Here is a 14,015-nt window from a genome sequence, read left to right on the forward strand (position 1 = left end):
GGATTTTTGGTGACTCCTTGAAGGTTGGGAATGTGGGGGAAGAGAAAGGGAAATGAAGGGAGAGAGAGAGAGAGAGATGATGTGAAGGTCTCAGGGCTCTGTAGGGCGGTGCAGAGCTGATCTGAGCAGGTGGCTTCTGCCACCCGAAACTTCCACGCTGCAAAATCCCATTAAGTGCAGAGTTTAACCAAGTTCTGGGTGTCAAAAAGCAGCAGCTTGGTCACCTGCCAAATGTGGCTCTCCCAGACCCCACCCCGGGGGATGTTTCCTGCCCCAAATCACTTCCCCCTGCCCTCCCGTGCTCCTCTCCCCTTGGGAAATGGTCTCACCTGTAACACAAAAAGCGCCTGCAGGAGGGGGGGGTCTCATGCAGGGGGGTCTGGGGTGACATTAATCAGGGTAGAAGCAGCACTCCTGGAGCCCAGGGATGCTGAACCCTCTGGATGAGCCCTCCCTTAGCCTTTCCCTGGTGTTGCTGCTGAGGGTGCCTGGCACCAGGCTGCGGAATATGAGCTTACTGACAAACTGTGCTGCAGGTGGGGAGAAAAGAGCTCAGAGCAGCTACAGGCACCAAGCAAACAGTGTTTGTTTGTTGATCAGGGTGAATTATATTTTAAAAAAAACACATACATTCAGCAGGAATTATGGCTCATCATCCCATTTCAGAATGAAAATAACGCAAAGGAAATTTTAAGGAATTCAGATCCGCCTGGAAATATCTGGAAAAACTGCCGTCCAAGGCAGGCTGGGAGTGTGCTGGGGAGTTTCAGTAGTGCTGTCCACAGATGGGATTTTTTTTTCTTCTCCTTCTTTATACCTTCCACGTGTCCCCTGTGTGATGAAAAAATGAAAATTCTGGCTCTACACCCATCAAATCCTGGGAAAATCAAGTTCCTTCTCCCTACACTGTACAGATTGTATGTTAACTGTGACTGTGTTGAGGTTGTGAGATAGTTCCAGGGAAAGGGAAAGCCTGGAGCTTGATCTCCGTGGTTTCACCTTGCTTGGAGGCACTCTAGATAAACTCCAGGTGGCTGTCAGCTGGGACGTTATACCGAGCTTTGTGCTCCTCAAAGAGCTTGGACAGCTCATTCAGGTATTTCTCGTGGACTCGATCCACTTCTTCCTCAGAGGGTTTCTGCTTCTTCTGCACTGGAATTGGCTTCCCAACTGGAAAAGAAGCACAGGCATTAAAGAGGAGCCAGTGGCAGGCTGCCTAAACACACTTGCAGTTGAGTTGCTTCCACTTTGCTCAGATTAAAGTTTTTATGAATCGTTTGGTTTTTGTTAGGGATCAAGTGCCCCCTTATCTTAAGAAGATCACGTTTAATTCGAGATAAACCTCAATGTTTTTATTCCTAGCACAAGAATAAGCACCTTCCCATCTCCCAGAGCCAGCAGGAGCAGGACCAGGTGCCTGCACGGGGCAGGGGGGGTCCGTGAGGCTCCTCTGGTGCTCTGGGCTCTTGCTCAGATTGTGTTTGTCAGATGAGGGAGGGTTTCACCACCGTGTACCACAATCCCTCACCCAGCTAAGGGAGAGCCCTGGTGATACCGCCCAGCCCATAAAACCATTGAGAAGATGCAAACAGGTCCTAATGCCATTAGGAGTAATTGCTGGCTGTCAAACTGAATCAGTGGGGTGAGCTCCAGCCTTTCCAAACAGTGGCTCTGGCTGGATTAATTCCCCGCATTAATTCCCCGGGTTCACGGGCGTGGGGTTGTTGAAACCGGGCAAAAGTTCCTCAAAACCAGAGGTCTTCTGAGCCGTGGTCTCCTGCGGGCCCGGGGGCGTGCCAGGGCTCTGGGGGGGACTCACCCACGGTGCAGATGGGGCGCCGGTAGGGCACGAACCCGAAGCTGTACTGGAAGATGCCTCGCGCGTGGAAGAGGGGCAGGGAGATGCCCATGACCCGCTGGAGCCGGTGCTGGATCCACCTCAGCCAGGAGCCCTTGGGGTTCCACACCTGGTCGAAGAGGTCGTTCTCCCCGAAGGAGAAGGCGGGCACCAGCGGGGTGCTGCGGCAGAGGAACCCGGGTTGGGGCTGTCAGGATCAGCCCAGCCCACCCCAAACCCCCCATTCCCGTCCCACACCCCCCATCACCCTGCCCAGAGCCCCCCCCGTGTTCCTGCTCACCCGTGCTGGATGGCCAAGCGCACGAAGCCCTTCCTGTTCCTCAGCAGCAGCGTGCAGGACCCCGGCCGGGCATCCAGGGCCTCCTGAGCCCCCCCGACGATGATGGCCAGCAGGTTCCCCCCCCCCGGCCTCTGCAGCACGTGGGAGGCACTCTCCTTGTCAGAGGCCACGAGGCCTGGGGGACACAGAGGGGTGAATGATGAGATCTGTCAAACCCACCCCACTGCTGTGCTCTGGGTGTTTTTCCCCCCATTATCCATCTCTGGAGGGCTGCCAGACTCTTCATTCCCAGAGTTTTCCTGCTCTTTGGCCCCCTGAAAGGTGCTGGGTTGGTGCACAGCCCTGCTGGGTGAACACACAATTATCCCTTTGCTGTCTGCCTCAGAAGGGAGTAGTGAGGGGAAAAAAAATTAGGAATAAAATAGACTGAGAACTAACTGTGCTTAAGCCCCGGGGAAAATCTGTTTTGGTTTGTTGGCAAGTGAGACCATGTCCAATCCTGAACCGTTCTAAAGTCAGGGAAACATTTGCTTTAGGTCAAAACGTGAATTTCAGTGGATGCTGCTGATTTAAAGTGGAATGTAATGAGGGATTTGGTCCCTTGATGTTGTTTACTTGCAAAAGTTAGAAATCTTTAATTCAGAAATGACAAAGCGACATTGTCTTGATTATCTAAAAAAAAAATAAAAATAAATAAAATCCTTGTTTCAGGGGCTGAAATAATTTGCAAATTAAAACTTCTATGTGAAACGGATTCAATGGACCTGAAAATGAGCTATGCACCCAACTCCTGCATTACAGGGATTAAACCTTCCCTTGCCTGGGTCACAGCTCTCTCCCATCTCACTGTTTTGATCCCTCACCGTCCAGGTAAATATTTTTTCAGCAGCAGGAGCCAGAGTTTCTGTGCAAAACAGGGTGATGGATGCCCTGGGGTCTGTCAGGTGGAACAGGATGCCTACGTTTAGTCTGTTGAATTCTACCCACATTCAGCTGGAGAAGTGGCCGTGCCCAAGCCCACTGGTGAGAGATGGAGGCCATCCTGCCAGGCTCTAAACATCTCTCAAAATCCCCTTTCCCCTCTCTCCATTTCATTTTTACCTATTCCATTTCCTATTCCCTTTTGCTGCTGCTCCTTCCTCCCCTGCCCCATCACCCTGCAGCAGCACGAGCTGCCGTTTTCATCCTCTCACCCTGTAAGCAGCAGATACTCCTGCTCACAGTTTGCTCTGCCTTTTGCTGTGGCACAGCACCTGGCTGGGATGCCCTGAGCTCAGAGACCATCTGTGAAGTGGAACTGCAGAGATAACAACTAGGAGGGCAATTTGTAGCTTCAGGGTGTTTTCGGGGTGCCAGCTGCAGCGGCTGCATCCACACATGGGGTCCAACTGGCCACAGATGGGGGAAAACAGCCCCAACTTTTCCCCTCTGTCTCCCACCCCCCCAGCCGTGCTCCTCACCTCCACTCATCAGGTAGTCCCTGAGGAAGGGCACCCGGAACCACAGGGAGAGCATCATCAGGTGGGGGGTGATGCCCGGGAAGAGCGTGGAAAAGCCCGAGGCCTCCGTGCAGAAATTGAGGAAGGCTCCAGTCGCCAGGACCCCGTGGGGGTGGAAGCCCAGCAGGTAGTTCTGCCTGGGGTCCAGCTCCGTTGTCTTCACCAGCTGGACACAGGGACGAAGCCAAGAAGGGGCTGTGAGTCGGGGCTGTCACCTCTGGGGGGGAGTGTTTGCTCTGCAGAGCGGGTGAGGTGTTCCTGGAGGGGCTTCCTTAGCACCCACCACGCCTGCTGTTGGAAAGGGTCCACTGGCCCAACCCCGTCCTTTTTCACCCAGCTGTGTTTCATTGCCAGCGTTTCCATCTCCCCCCACCCATGGGCCCAAGATGACTTTTCCAAAGGCCCAGTCCCTCGTGCTGCCTTGGGCTGGTCCCGGTGCTGTTGGGAGCTGGCTTGGTGTAAAATGTCCTCCAATACAATTCCTAATACGGGGAAAAAAGCTAAAACTCAGTGGAATCACCATCCCTGAAGGTGTTCAAAAACCATGTGGATGTGGCACTTGGGGACGTGGTCCAGTGGTGACCGTGGCAGTGCTGGGGGAACGGTTGGACTCGATGGTCTGAGAGGGCTTTTCCAGCCTAAACAATGCTGTGATTCTGGGATCACAGAGCCACCACGAACTTGCAGGCAGCTCCAAGGCTCTTGTGCTCAAGCAGAACCAGACCCCATGCATTTTCGGGTGTCAGCCCTCCCAGAACCCCCGTCCCCCTCGGGGTGCAGCTGACGGTGTTTGTGCCCTGCTGGAGCAGCCAGAGCTGCAGGTTAATGGTGGGGCTGTATTTCCCTTCCTTCCCTCATGGCTCATTTCCCCCCTGTCCCAAAGCTCTGTTGACTGTTCGAATGAGCCCATTCAGGCGCCTGCTCCTAATGAGGGGGTGGACAAACACGAGTCCCCCCCTGCCCAGCAGGAACAGGGCAGATGGCCCAGTCACTAAGTGCCCGGGGCCCCTGCCACCCTGTGCTCTTTTTTTGAGCAGTCTCAGCTTGCATCAATGTTCCCTGCATTCATCTTCAGCTCCCAAACAGCCCTTCATCTCCAGGTGATTTACGAGCAGGGAGGGAAGGCGAAGGCTCTTGGTGTGTTGGAAACTGCAACGTTTGTGGCTCTGTGTTGCCCTGGGGAAAGCAGGTCCCCGTTTGGTCACAGTGCCTGCTCACACCTGGATGAGCTGGGCAGAGCTCCCAGAGAAACCAGGGAGCCTGGACAGGGCTGAGAAGGAAATCTGCAGCAGAGGAGAGACTCGGGCAAAGTCTCTCACACTGAGGTCAGGCCCCCGGACTCTCACCCTCCCTTCTCCTTCTGGAAATTCTTTAACACAGAAACTCCACCTTCCCTTCTGGATTGTTCCCACTGGCTATTCCCTCCTCCCCTCTCCACCTGCCAGAGGTCAATCTCCATTCCCAAACCGCCAGGGAAGTTAATCCCTGACCCTGCACAGCCCCAGGTGCCTTACAGAGCTGGGTTGGGGTGCCAAGGGGTGGGACTGTCCTCCCTCCTGCCTTGCATGTGTTGTCATTCCCCCACCCTCTGGAAGGCACTTGCTGCTCTGGGCTTTGTGGGTGAGTGGAACATTCCATAATTGTGCGAGGACTTCAGTGTCCAGCCAGGCCAGTGTCACACGTGTGAGCACCTCACTGAGCCAATGCCCGAGCCCGGGTCAGCCAGGAGCAGTTCCTCATCTCCCAGGTGCCAGGGGTGCCCAGTCCCTGTGTCTGGCGTGTGTTCTGAAGGCAGGGAGCTGCAGCAGCTCAGGGCTGTGCCCTCCAAACCCAGCCATGGGGGTTTGACTTCCTCGAGCTGCCCCCTGGCACGGTCAGGGTGCTGCCTGGTGTCCTGGCTGCTGCCAGCAGCGATGATCCCTTCTCAGAGGTGCCATGAGGCCCTTTGCATCCCAGATGGGGGGTGATCTTGGCCTTCCTAACAAATCCTAATCATTTAAGTTGGAAAGCCCTCTAAGATCATTGAGTTCAACCGTTCCCCCAGCCCTGCCAAGGCCACCACTAATCCATGTCCCCAAGTGCCACATCCAAAGAGCTGTTTAATTCTTCCAGGGATGGGGACTCCACCCCTGCCCTGGAAAGCCTGTGCCAGGGCTGGAAAGCCCTTTCAGTGAAGAACTTGCTGAATTTAAATTTGGGTTTCGAAGGATGAGATCTATTCTGTGCTTCATCGTGGAAAAAATATCTTGATAGCTACAGTTTTTCAGGGCTTGCAGTGATTGCTCTGAAACAGAAAACTCCCCTTGTTCTCTCTGCTCAAATACGAGCCTAAGACGTGGGTGAAACCCTGTCCCGGTTCCTCCAGCTCCTGAGTGAGACCTTCTCCATGCACTGCCAGCCGAGCCAGGGAGCTGCACAGGCAAACTTCCAGGAGCCCCAAAAAGAGCCCATGTCCTGGTGAGGATCTCAAGCAAATTAATCCAAATCAATTTTAAACTGGATTAGTTAAATGGCATTAACATCCCAAGTAGATGCTCTTAGATGGAATTAAAGTGCCCCTCATTTAGTATTTGTTTTCTTTGGGTTTTAATTCATTTTGGAGGGGAATTAAGCTAATTGGAGTTAGGGCTTCTGAGTGACTTTACCAGCCCAGGAGTTCAGCACTGCTTTACCCAGCCTGATTTAATTCACCCCTTGAGATGTGGCTGGGATTTTCTATGGACTGGACTGTCGTGCCCCAGGCCATGGGCAGGCAGAGAACAGGCAATTCCCTGTGTGAGGCCGGGCACTGATGCTTGAGGAGAGGGTGGCGAGGCCCTGGCACAGGTTGCCCAGAGAAGCTGTGGCTGCTCCTGGATCCCTGGAAGTGTCCAAGGCCAGGTTGGACAAGGCTTGGAGCGACCTGGGCTAGTGGAAGGTGTCCCTGCCCAGGGCAGGGGGTGGGACTGGGTGAGATCCATGAGGATCCCTTCCAACCCAACCCGTCCTGTGATTGTCTCACTCATCAGCCCACAGCAGGCATCACTGACTATCTGTTCAAACCTAGTCTGGCCCAAAGAGATTCATTTTAAACCCTTTGGTATATTTTACACGATATTATAGTGCAGCTGAGCTCAGCCAGGTACTGGAATCAGAGAATCACAGAATTATTAGGGTTGCAAAAGCCCTCTGAGACCATCAAGTCCAACCATTCCCCCAGCACTGCCAAGCCCACCACCAACCCATGGCCCCAAGTGCCACATCCACACAAGCTTTTAAACAACTTCAGGCCAATTCCAGGCCTATCAGTTGTATTAAAAAAAAAGGACTAGAGCAGGGTTAAAATGCAGGGAAATGAAGCAGAAGTAACTCTCCTGGGCAATGCATTTGGATTCTCCCTGCTTTCTTCTCATCCACTTCTTAAAAACATCCAAACTCATTCAGGTCCTGCCTGACCCTTTGACTCCCAAACCATAAACTAAAATACAGCCAGTCCCAAGGGGAGCAAACCCAGCAGCAAAGTGGTTCCTGTGCAAGGGCGGGCTGGGCAGAGGGTGCTCCTGGCACACAGCACGGGGGCACAGCTCAGCTCCACACTGCCCACCACCCTGCCCAGACAGCAGTGCTCAGCCCCCACAGCAAACACACCCAGGGCACCAGTTAAAGCTGCTGCCCAAACCCTGGTGTTCCTGTTTGCTGCTGGGATTGGGGATGATCAGGAGCCACGTTTAATCTTCCCAGGACATCTAATTCTCCAGGGCTGAGCAAACTCCATCCACACACAGACACAGCCCTGGGTGCTGGGGGCCAGCCTGCTTTGTGTCCCTGGATCCCACTTCTTGTGCTCCTGCTCTGGTTGGGGCTTTGGGCAAGTGGAGGGGTTCACCTGGAGAAGAGAAGGATCCAGGGAGACCTGAAAGCCCCTTGCAGGGCCTAAAGGGGCTCCAGGAAAGCTGGAGGGGGACTGGGGACAACACAGGGAATGGCTTCCCACTGCCAGAGGGCAGGGTTAGGTGGGATATTGGGAAGGAATTCCTGGTTATGAGGGTGGGAGGCCCTGGCACAGGTTGCCCAGAGAAGCTGTGGCTGCCCCTGGATCCCTGGAAGAGTCCAAGGCCAGGTTGGACGGGGCTTGGAGCAGCCTGGGCTAGTGGAAGGTGTCCCTGCCCATGGCAGGGGGTTACAAACAGACGCTCTCTAAGGCCCCTTCCAACCCAAACCATTTTATGATTCCATGATTCCACGACTGAGAAAATGTTTTTGGGAAATACTATTTTGTGGCTACTTCGTTATAAAACTCTTTTTATTACCTTTTTGTCTTGTTTTCTGCTGTCCCTTTGCGGAACCCCCTCTTGTTTTCTCCCAGACCAGAGGGGGGAAAGGCTCCACCGAGCGAACTGCAGCCAAACCCAGTCCCGCACTCCCTCTACTGGTCCTGCTGGTCCTCCAGCCAAGGGCTGCGGCGTTCAGGAGAGGCTCTGCCCGTCCTCACAAAGGGACGGGAGAGGGGCCACCGCCGGCCTCAGCCGGCAGCTAAATTTTAGCAGAGGGGTTGGTCCGGCGCTGCACAAGTGGTGCGTTACGGCCACAAATAATTTACGCAGTATGTATTGCGTGTGATCATTGGAGTCGTGCATCTCATGGAGTCACGCCGTGGCTCGGGTGGGAAGGGACCTGGGAGAGCCCTTCTGCTGCACTGCTCGGGTTTGAGCCGACCTGTGGCGGCTCTGAGGCAGGACCGGGGGCTGCTCCCTGCATCCAGGGGGGTGCCAGATAAAGGGTAAGGGCAAAGGGCAGCCACGGGCTTGGGAGTAAGTCAGGCAATGTCACAGAAGTCCTCTCGAAAGAGTAGCAGCTCTGTGAGGCTGCCCAGTGCACACCCAGCTCCCCCCACCCATCCCCTCCCTCGGCACCAGCACCTCTTGGATTTTGGTCAAAACTTGGCCCCGTGTCCACAGGGTGAGTGCTGAGCGACCCGAAGGGCAGGAGTGCTGAAATATAGACACGGAAATATTGAAATATGGACGTGGGAATATTGAAACATAGACATGGAAAACAGCTGGAAGGCAGCGAGGCCAAACTGGTGCGGAAGAGGCAGGTGGTTGAGGGATGGGGTTGTGAAAATGGTGCTCCACGGTTTTTTCCTGGATCTTCCAGTGACCTGGCCCCAGACCCCAAGGACAACGCTGCTCCCCGGAGGGCCCCTGGGCCGGGCGGACGGCACTTACCGTGATGGGGAAATAGTCCCTCATGTGCCTCCAGACGGCGCCGTTCCGCAGGAATTGGACGCGCCGCCCGCCCCGGCTGGGCTGGTCCCGGTCCAGGAGCCACCACACGGCGTAGAGGGCACTGAGCAGCCAGAAGCGGGTGAAGAGGAGGGCGATGAAGGCAGCGATGCAGCACGGGGCTGGAAGAGAAGCCAGCGGGGTCAGGGGGGCTTTGGCAGAGGGATGGTTCATTGGGAGAGGCTCTTCTGTCCTGGGATGGAGCCCGAGCCCCCTCTGGGCTTCCTGCTGAGTTATTTGATCAGAGTGAAGGCACCTCTGAGCCAGAGGTGGTTTCTTTTCTGCCTGCCCCAGGAATGTGAAGAGGAACCATGATAACTGCCTTGTCTTATCCCAAAACTCCTGTTAATGCCCCCTGCTGACATCTGACATTTTACAATGGCGGCAAACAGGGCACTGTGTCCTGTCTGATTCCCCATTTTAATTGTGCCCTTGACTTAACCCCACATTTAAGATTTTAGTCTTTATCGAGTTTTTTCTTATTGATTTTGGACCCTTTCCCCCACTTCTCAGGTTCTCTCTCAGCTCTAATCTGGCCTCCAGAGGGTTTTCAGTGCTTTCAACTCGGTGCCATCACGAATTCTATAAGAATGCTCTATTTCATTCTCCAAGACATTAATGACTTGGGACTTTCCCAAGTCATTAGAGAATTTTCTGAGCTGCTTCCAGTCAGTGCTCAGCTTTGACCTCTCCCTTCCACCCCCCTCATACCTTGGATTTTGGCATGAAACAAGAGGAGAAAAGTCTATGTGCAAACAAGCACCACTTGGTGCATGAAATCCTGCCCAAGCCCAAGACTGTCTGTCTGCAGAGACTGGGAAGTGGTGATGGCCACCAAGATGCCACCTGCTAAAGCAGATGCCTGGGAAGAGCTGTGTCCTCTCCATCTGTCCCTCTGGAAGCCTTGGTGTTGCTTGGGAAGGGGAAGACTGAGCTAAAAACCAAAACAAAGCACCCGAGTGGTTTGCCTTCCCCTGCCCGTGGGTTACACCACGTGTTATGTGCTTTGTTCTTTTTCGGGTCTCCATCACAGATCCAGCACCAGGACTGAAGGACCCGAGGATGGAGGTGCCCTACTCAGCTTCAGCTTCAGCTGTGAGATAGATGCATTCACACCCTCATCCTCTGAGACCTGGATTTCCATCTTTGGGAGTCACCTGGCACCTGTTCTCTCCAGCTCATCTCACCCTGTCAGAGGAGAGGAATAGGATGCTCTCATTTTAGACCTCCCTGTACCTGCTGTTTGCTTTTAGTTAAGGATAAATAAGTATATTTAGCTCGTAGTCCTTGTTTTGGTGATTATTCCCCCAGAGCTTTGTGTGGAAAAGCAGAGAGGCTCCAGCCCTTGGAGCATCTCCTCCATGGCCCCCTCTGGTCCTGCTCCAAGTAGGGTCTGATGAGAGCAGAGCAGAGGGGGGGAATGCCCTCCCTCAACCTGCTGCTCAGGCTTCTTTTTCAAATGCCACAGGCACAGACTTTGCAACCCTGGAGGAGAATTGCACAGAGCATGAACTGCAGCTCCAGGTCCACCTGACAGGTGAACACAACACACAGGCTGCAGTTTCCTGCACCCAGGAGCCAGGTTGTCAAGGCTGCTGCAAAACCCGGCAATGCCTAATTCTCCTTTTATCGTGCTGTGCAAAGCTCAAAGTACAGTCTGCAAAATGAAGGAGTTGTTCTGGTCCAAATGCACACACTTATCATCCAAGAGAGGCTTTATCTTGCAATTATATAATTATTAATTTCACCCTCGATTCATTTGCAATTGGACTTTTTTGTTTTCCTTTCTTTTTTTTTTTTTTTTTTTTTTTTTTTTTTTTTTTTTTTGCTGCAGAGCAGAATTTGGCCACAGTGACCTTCACTCAATCTTAAGATCAGGGTTTTTTTGAGTCCTTTGAAAACCTTTTGGTTCTCCCTGGGAAAGGAGCCCACTCCATGTACCATGGGCAGGTTGTTCAGAGGCCCATCCAGCCTGGCCTTGAACACTTCCAAGAAGAATCAGAGACTTGGAATCACCGTGATCGCCCTGGCACCGTGTGCCCTTTGAGCCAGGCCTGGTGACTGGGAGGGTTCAAAGGCTGGCTTTGCTGAGTTGGGTCTGCAGCGTGCCCTGCTCTCCTGCCCCTGCACTGGGGTTGTGTGCAGGGGCTCAGCCCTGCACTCCAGGCTCTGCATGGTGAGCCTGGCTGGATGTCCATGCCCATGGAGAGTGGGCAGGAGGGAGGCAGCAGTGCAGCAGTGCGGCAGGCGCGGGCACCACCCCGCTGGTTTCAGTTCCCTGCACACAGCCTGGCTGCTCCACACTAGGAGGGGGCCCGGGGCAGTGCTGGGGGCCGGGGAGGTCCCCACTCCGTGCCCTGCAGCCCATCCTTGCCCCGTGCACGCTCCCCCGGCATCTGGCACAAGGGGCACCTTCTGTCTCCGCGCCCTGGCCGGGAGCATCCTCGGGAAAAGCATCCTCGGGAAAAGCGGCAGAGCGGACAATGCCCGCCTGTTGAGAGGGGTGTGGGGCAGCGGGGCCGGGCTGCTGCCGCCTCATCCCGCATCCCGCCGGCAATGAATGAGCCCTCGGCCCGCGCTTGGCTTCTCCAGGGATGTATTTGCACAACCATGGCAACAGCTGCCTGCCAGCAGCGCGCGGGGAGCTCTGGCCAAAGGGCTGCGCCAGCGCCTGGCAGCGCTGGAACGGGAATTTCGGGAGCCCTTCCCTGGTAGCTGCAGCAGGAGCCTGTCCCCGAGACAAAGGAGCAGCCGGCAGCTCAATCCTGCCCACGAGAGGCCTGAGCTCTGTGCCCGAGGGTTATAACAGCGCCAACAGGGACGTCTGGCAGCTCACGGGGTGAAACGAAGGGTATCCCTTGGCATCGAGCTTCTGCAGTTGTTAAACTGGGAGGTTTTGGGTGGAAAGGTCCAGGCTCGGAGAAACTTTGTGAAATGAACCAAACCGGCTGGAATTGCTTCCTAAGGTTTGGTTATCGCTTCTCCAATGCATTTCTTATCTGTTTTTGGTTTCAGATTTTATCGCAGAGAACCCCCAAAATCAAAACCAAATTGTTCTAGGGAAAGATGGTAAACCCTGAAAGGTTAGCCATGGAGGAGGAGTGGGTTTGGGTCTCATCCTCATCCACAGAAAGCAGCATTTCCCTGCAGGAGGTCGAGCCTGTGTTTCAAGAAACTCCACAGTAACCTACAGCCATGGAGGATTCCCTCCTCTTGGCCATGTGCTGTCTTTCTGCTGGCTCCAGAAGTCATTTCCTTCGCTGGAAAATCAAGTGCCAGCTTGTTCCCAACACCAAGGAGAGAAAAACCTCAAGTACGAATTGTTTTACTGGAAAACACTGTTAAAGCTCCATAAGCCCCAGCTGCATCCGTGTCAGGAATGGGGATGTGTTGTTGTATCCCTTGATAACACTGCGGCCACATCTCTGCTGCATCCCATCCCATCCTATCCCATCCCATCCCGGCACCACGGAGGGAAATGGGGGTGCAGGGACAGAGAGGGAACTGCGGAGCTGGGACTGGCCAACAACTGCCCTCCCGCAGTAAAGGAGGAGCTTTACACAGATCTTATCCCAGATTCCCAGTTGGCATAACAATGGGAAGCTCTGGGATGTCACCTTCCAGCCTGGCTCCCGATGGGCTGTAAATGGCCGCAGACAGTTTGCATTCCCTGATAACCTGCCCCTGATGCTCCCATCTCTATTTCCCTAACAATCGGAAATTCCGGGATGTCACCTTCCAGCTTGGCGCCTGATGGGCCGTAAATGGCCCCCGAGTTTGCCCTCTCTGCTAACCTGCCTCTGGCTCTCCCATCTCTTTATTTCCCAGTGCATCCCATCCAAACCTGCCCGCGCGTCGCTTCCATCAGCACCCGATGCCCTCCACACAGCACCGAGTTCGCCCGGGTCTCAGTTTGCTAATGTGTCTCTTCCCTAAACCTGCTTGGGGTATCTTGGAAAAACTTCCTTTAGGGATGTGCAGGGGCACCTGTATGAAGTGTCTGTTCCCAGGGCTGCAAAGGCGAGTCCCCGGGGCTCTTCCCCTCCTCAAGCACGGGAATGCTGCTTCCCACACTTAAAGCCGTGCGGGGCAGCACCTCAGACAGGGAAAACACTGAACCTAAAGAGCAGGAGGAGCTGAAAACCCCGCTCAGGTTTGGATGCTCCGTAAGAGCTGTGGATATTCCCATGCACAGGCAGGCAGCCACCCACCCTGGTGCCACCGTGCACTGAGCAGGGGGTGAGAAGAAGCCAAAAACACTGGCACGGGTTGCCCAGAGAAGCTGTGGCTGCCCCATCCCTGGAAGTGTCCAAGGCCAGGCTGGACGGGGCTTGGAGCAACCTGGGGTAGTGGAAGGTGTCCCTGCCGTGGCCGGGGGTGGCACTGGAGGATCTTTCGTGTCGCTCCCAACCCAAACCACTCTGGGATTCTGCGGAAGGCTCCTCAGAGAAGGAAAGGGAGACGTGTCTTACCCAGCCCCAGGAAGCTGAAGACCCACTGAGCCACGGCTGCCGTCTGGAGCCTCCTCTGCAGCGGCACCGAGCGCGGTGCGAACTCGACCTTCATCTTGGGCTCCGCATTCGCGTCTCGGGAGGAGGAGGAGGAGGAGGAGGAGGAGGAGGAGGAGGAGGAAGCGAGTGGCGAATGCAAAGTGCAAAGTCGCCCGTCAATGTTTGCTCAGTGTTACTGTACAGGGGGTTGTGCAATGTACAGTGGCGCTGGTGGCTGTCCCCAGCACCCTCCGGGGGCAGAGAGGGACGGGCACTGCCGGGAGGTGTCCCCAGCCTGACACCAAAGTGACTCACCGCTGTTGGACGGGCACCAGTTCCTGCTTCGGCCACCCGAATGGGAAGTAAACTGCGTTCAGGACCCGGTCCTGCCTTCGCCTTCCCTGTCTCTCTCAAATTTTGCGATATTTGGGCGCTGGCAGAGAGGAGGAGGCACCGGTGCCTGTGAGCCAGGCTTTGCTTTCCCTCTGCCCCTACAAACCACCCTGTGCACCCCGATCCCCCGGCGAGCTTTTGGGTTTCACACAGCAGGAGGGACAAGCAGGAGGGACAAGCACGGGCAGGTCACTTTTATTTGCGGGTGATGTGATGAGGATGGGTTTCCAT

The 14,015-nt window shown here is 54.8% G+C and overlaps 1 protein-coding gene across 1 annotated transcript; it reads right to left on the bottom strand.

The window, feature by feature from the left end:
- Window positions 1-584: 584 nt before the first annotated feature.
- MOGAT2 (monoacylglycerol O-acyltransferase 2) lies at window positions 585-13,581 on the bottom strand. Its single transcript, XM_027717838.2, has 6 exons — window positions 13,374-13,581; window positions 8,845-9,023; window positions 3,599-3,803; window positions 2,139-2,313; window positions 1,820-2,019; window positions 585-1,170 (listed from the first exon to the last, which is right to left on the bottom strand). The coding sequence occupies exons 1-6, from the start codon at window positions 13,465-13,467 to the stop codon at window positions 1,016-1,018; spliced, it is 1,008 nt and encodes a 335-aa protein (XP_027573639.1). The 5' UTR covers window positions 13,468-13,581; the 3' UTR covers window positions 585-1,015.
- Window positions 13,582-14,015: the final 434 nt, after the last annotated feature.

This window comes from Pipra filicauda, unplaced genomic scaffold, assembly GCF_003945595.2.
Source record: "Pipra filicauda isolate LSUMZ 115617 unplaced genomic scaffold, ASM394559v2 scaffold352_size854550_pilon, whole genome shotgun sequence".
Lineage (NCBI taxonomy): Eukaryota > Metazoa > Chordata > Aves > Passeriformes > Pipridae > Pipra > Pipra filicauda.

Bases quoted from the DNA above. Each gene is read 5' to 3' on its own strand.
- MOGAT2 (XM_027717838.2), bottom strand. From the start codon at position 13,467: ATGAAGGTCGAGTTCGCACCGCGCTCGGTGCCGCTGCAGAGGAGGCTC. The intron at 9,024-13,373 runs GTAAGACACGTC...CTTCTCTTCCAG, and splicing joins CTTCAGCTTCCTGGGGCTGG to CCCCGTGCTGCATCGCTGCC. The intron at 2,314-3,598 runs GTGAGGAGCACG...TGTGTCCCCCAG, and splicing joins GGACTACCTGATGAGTGGAG to GCCTCGTGGCCTCTGACAAG.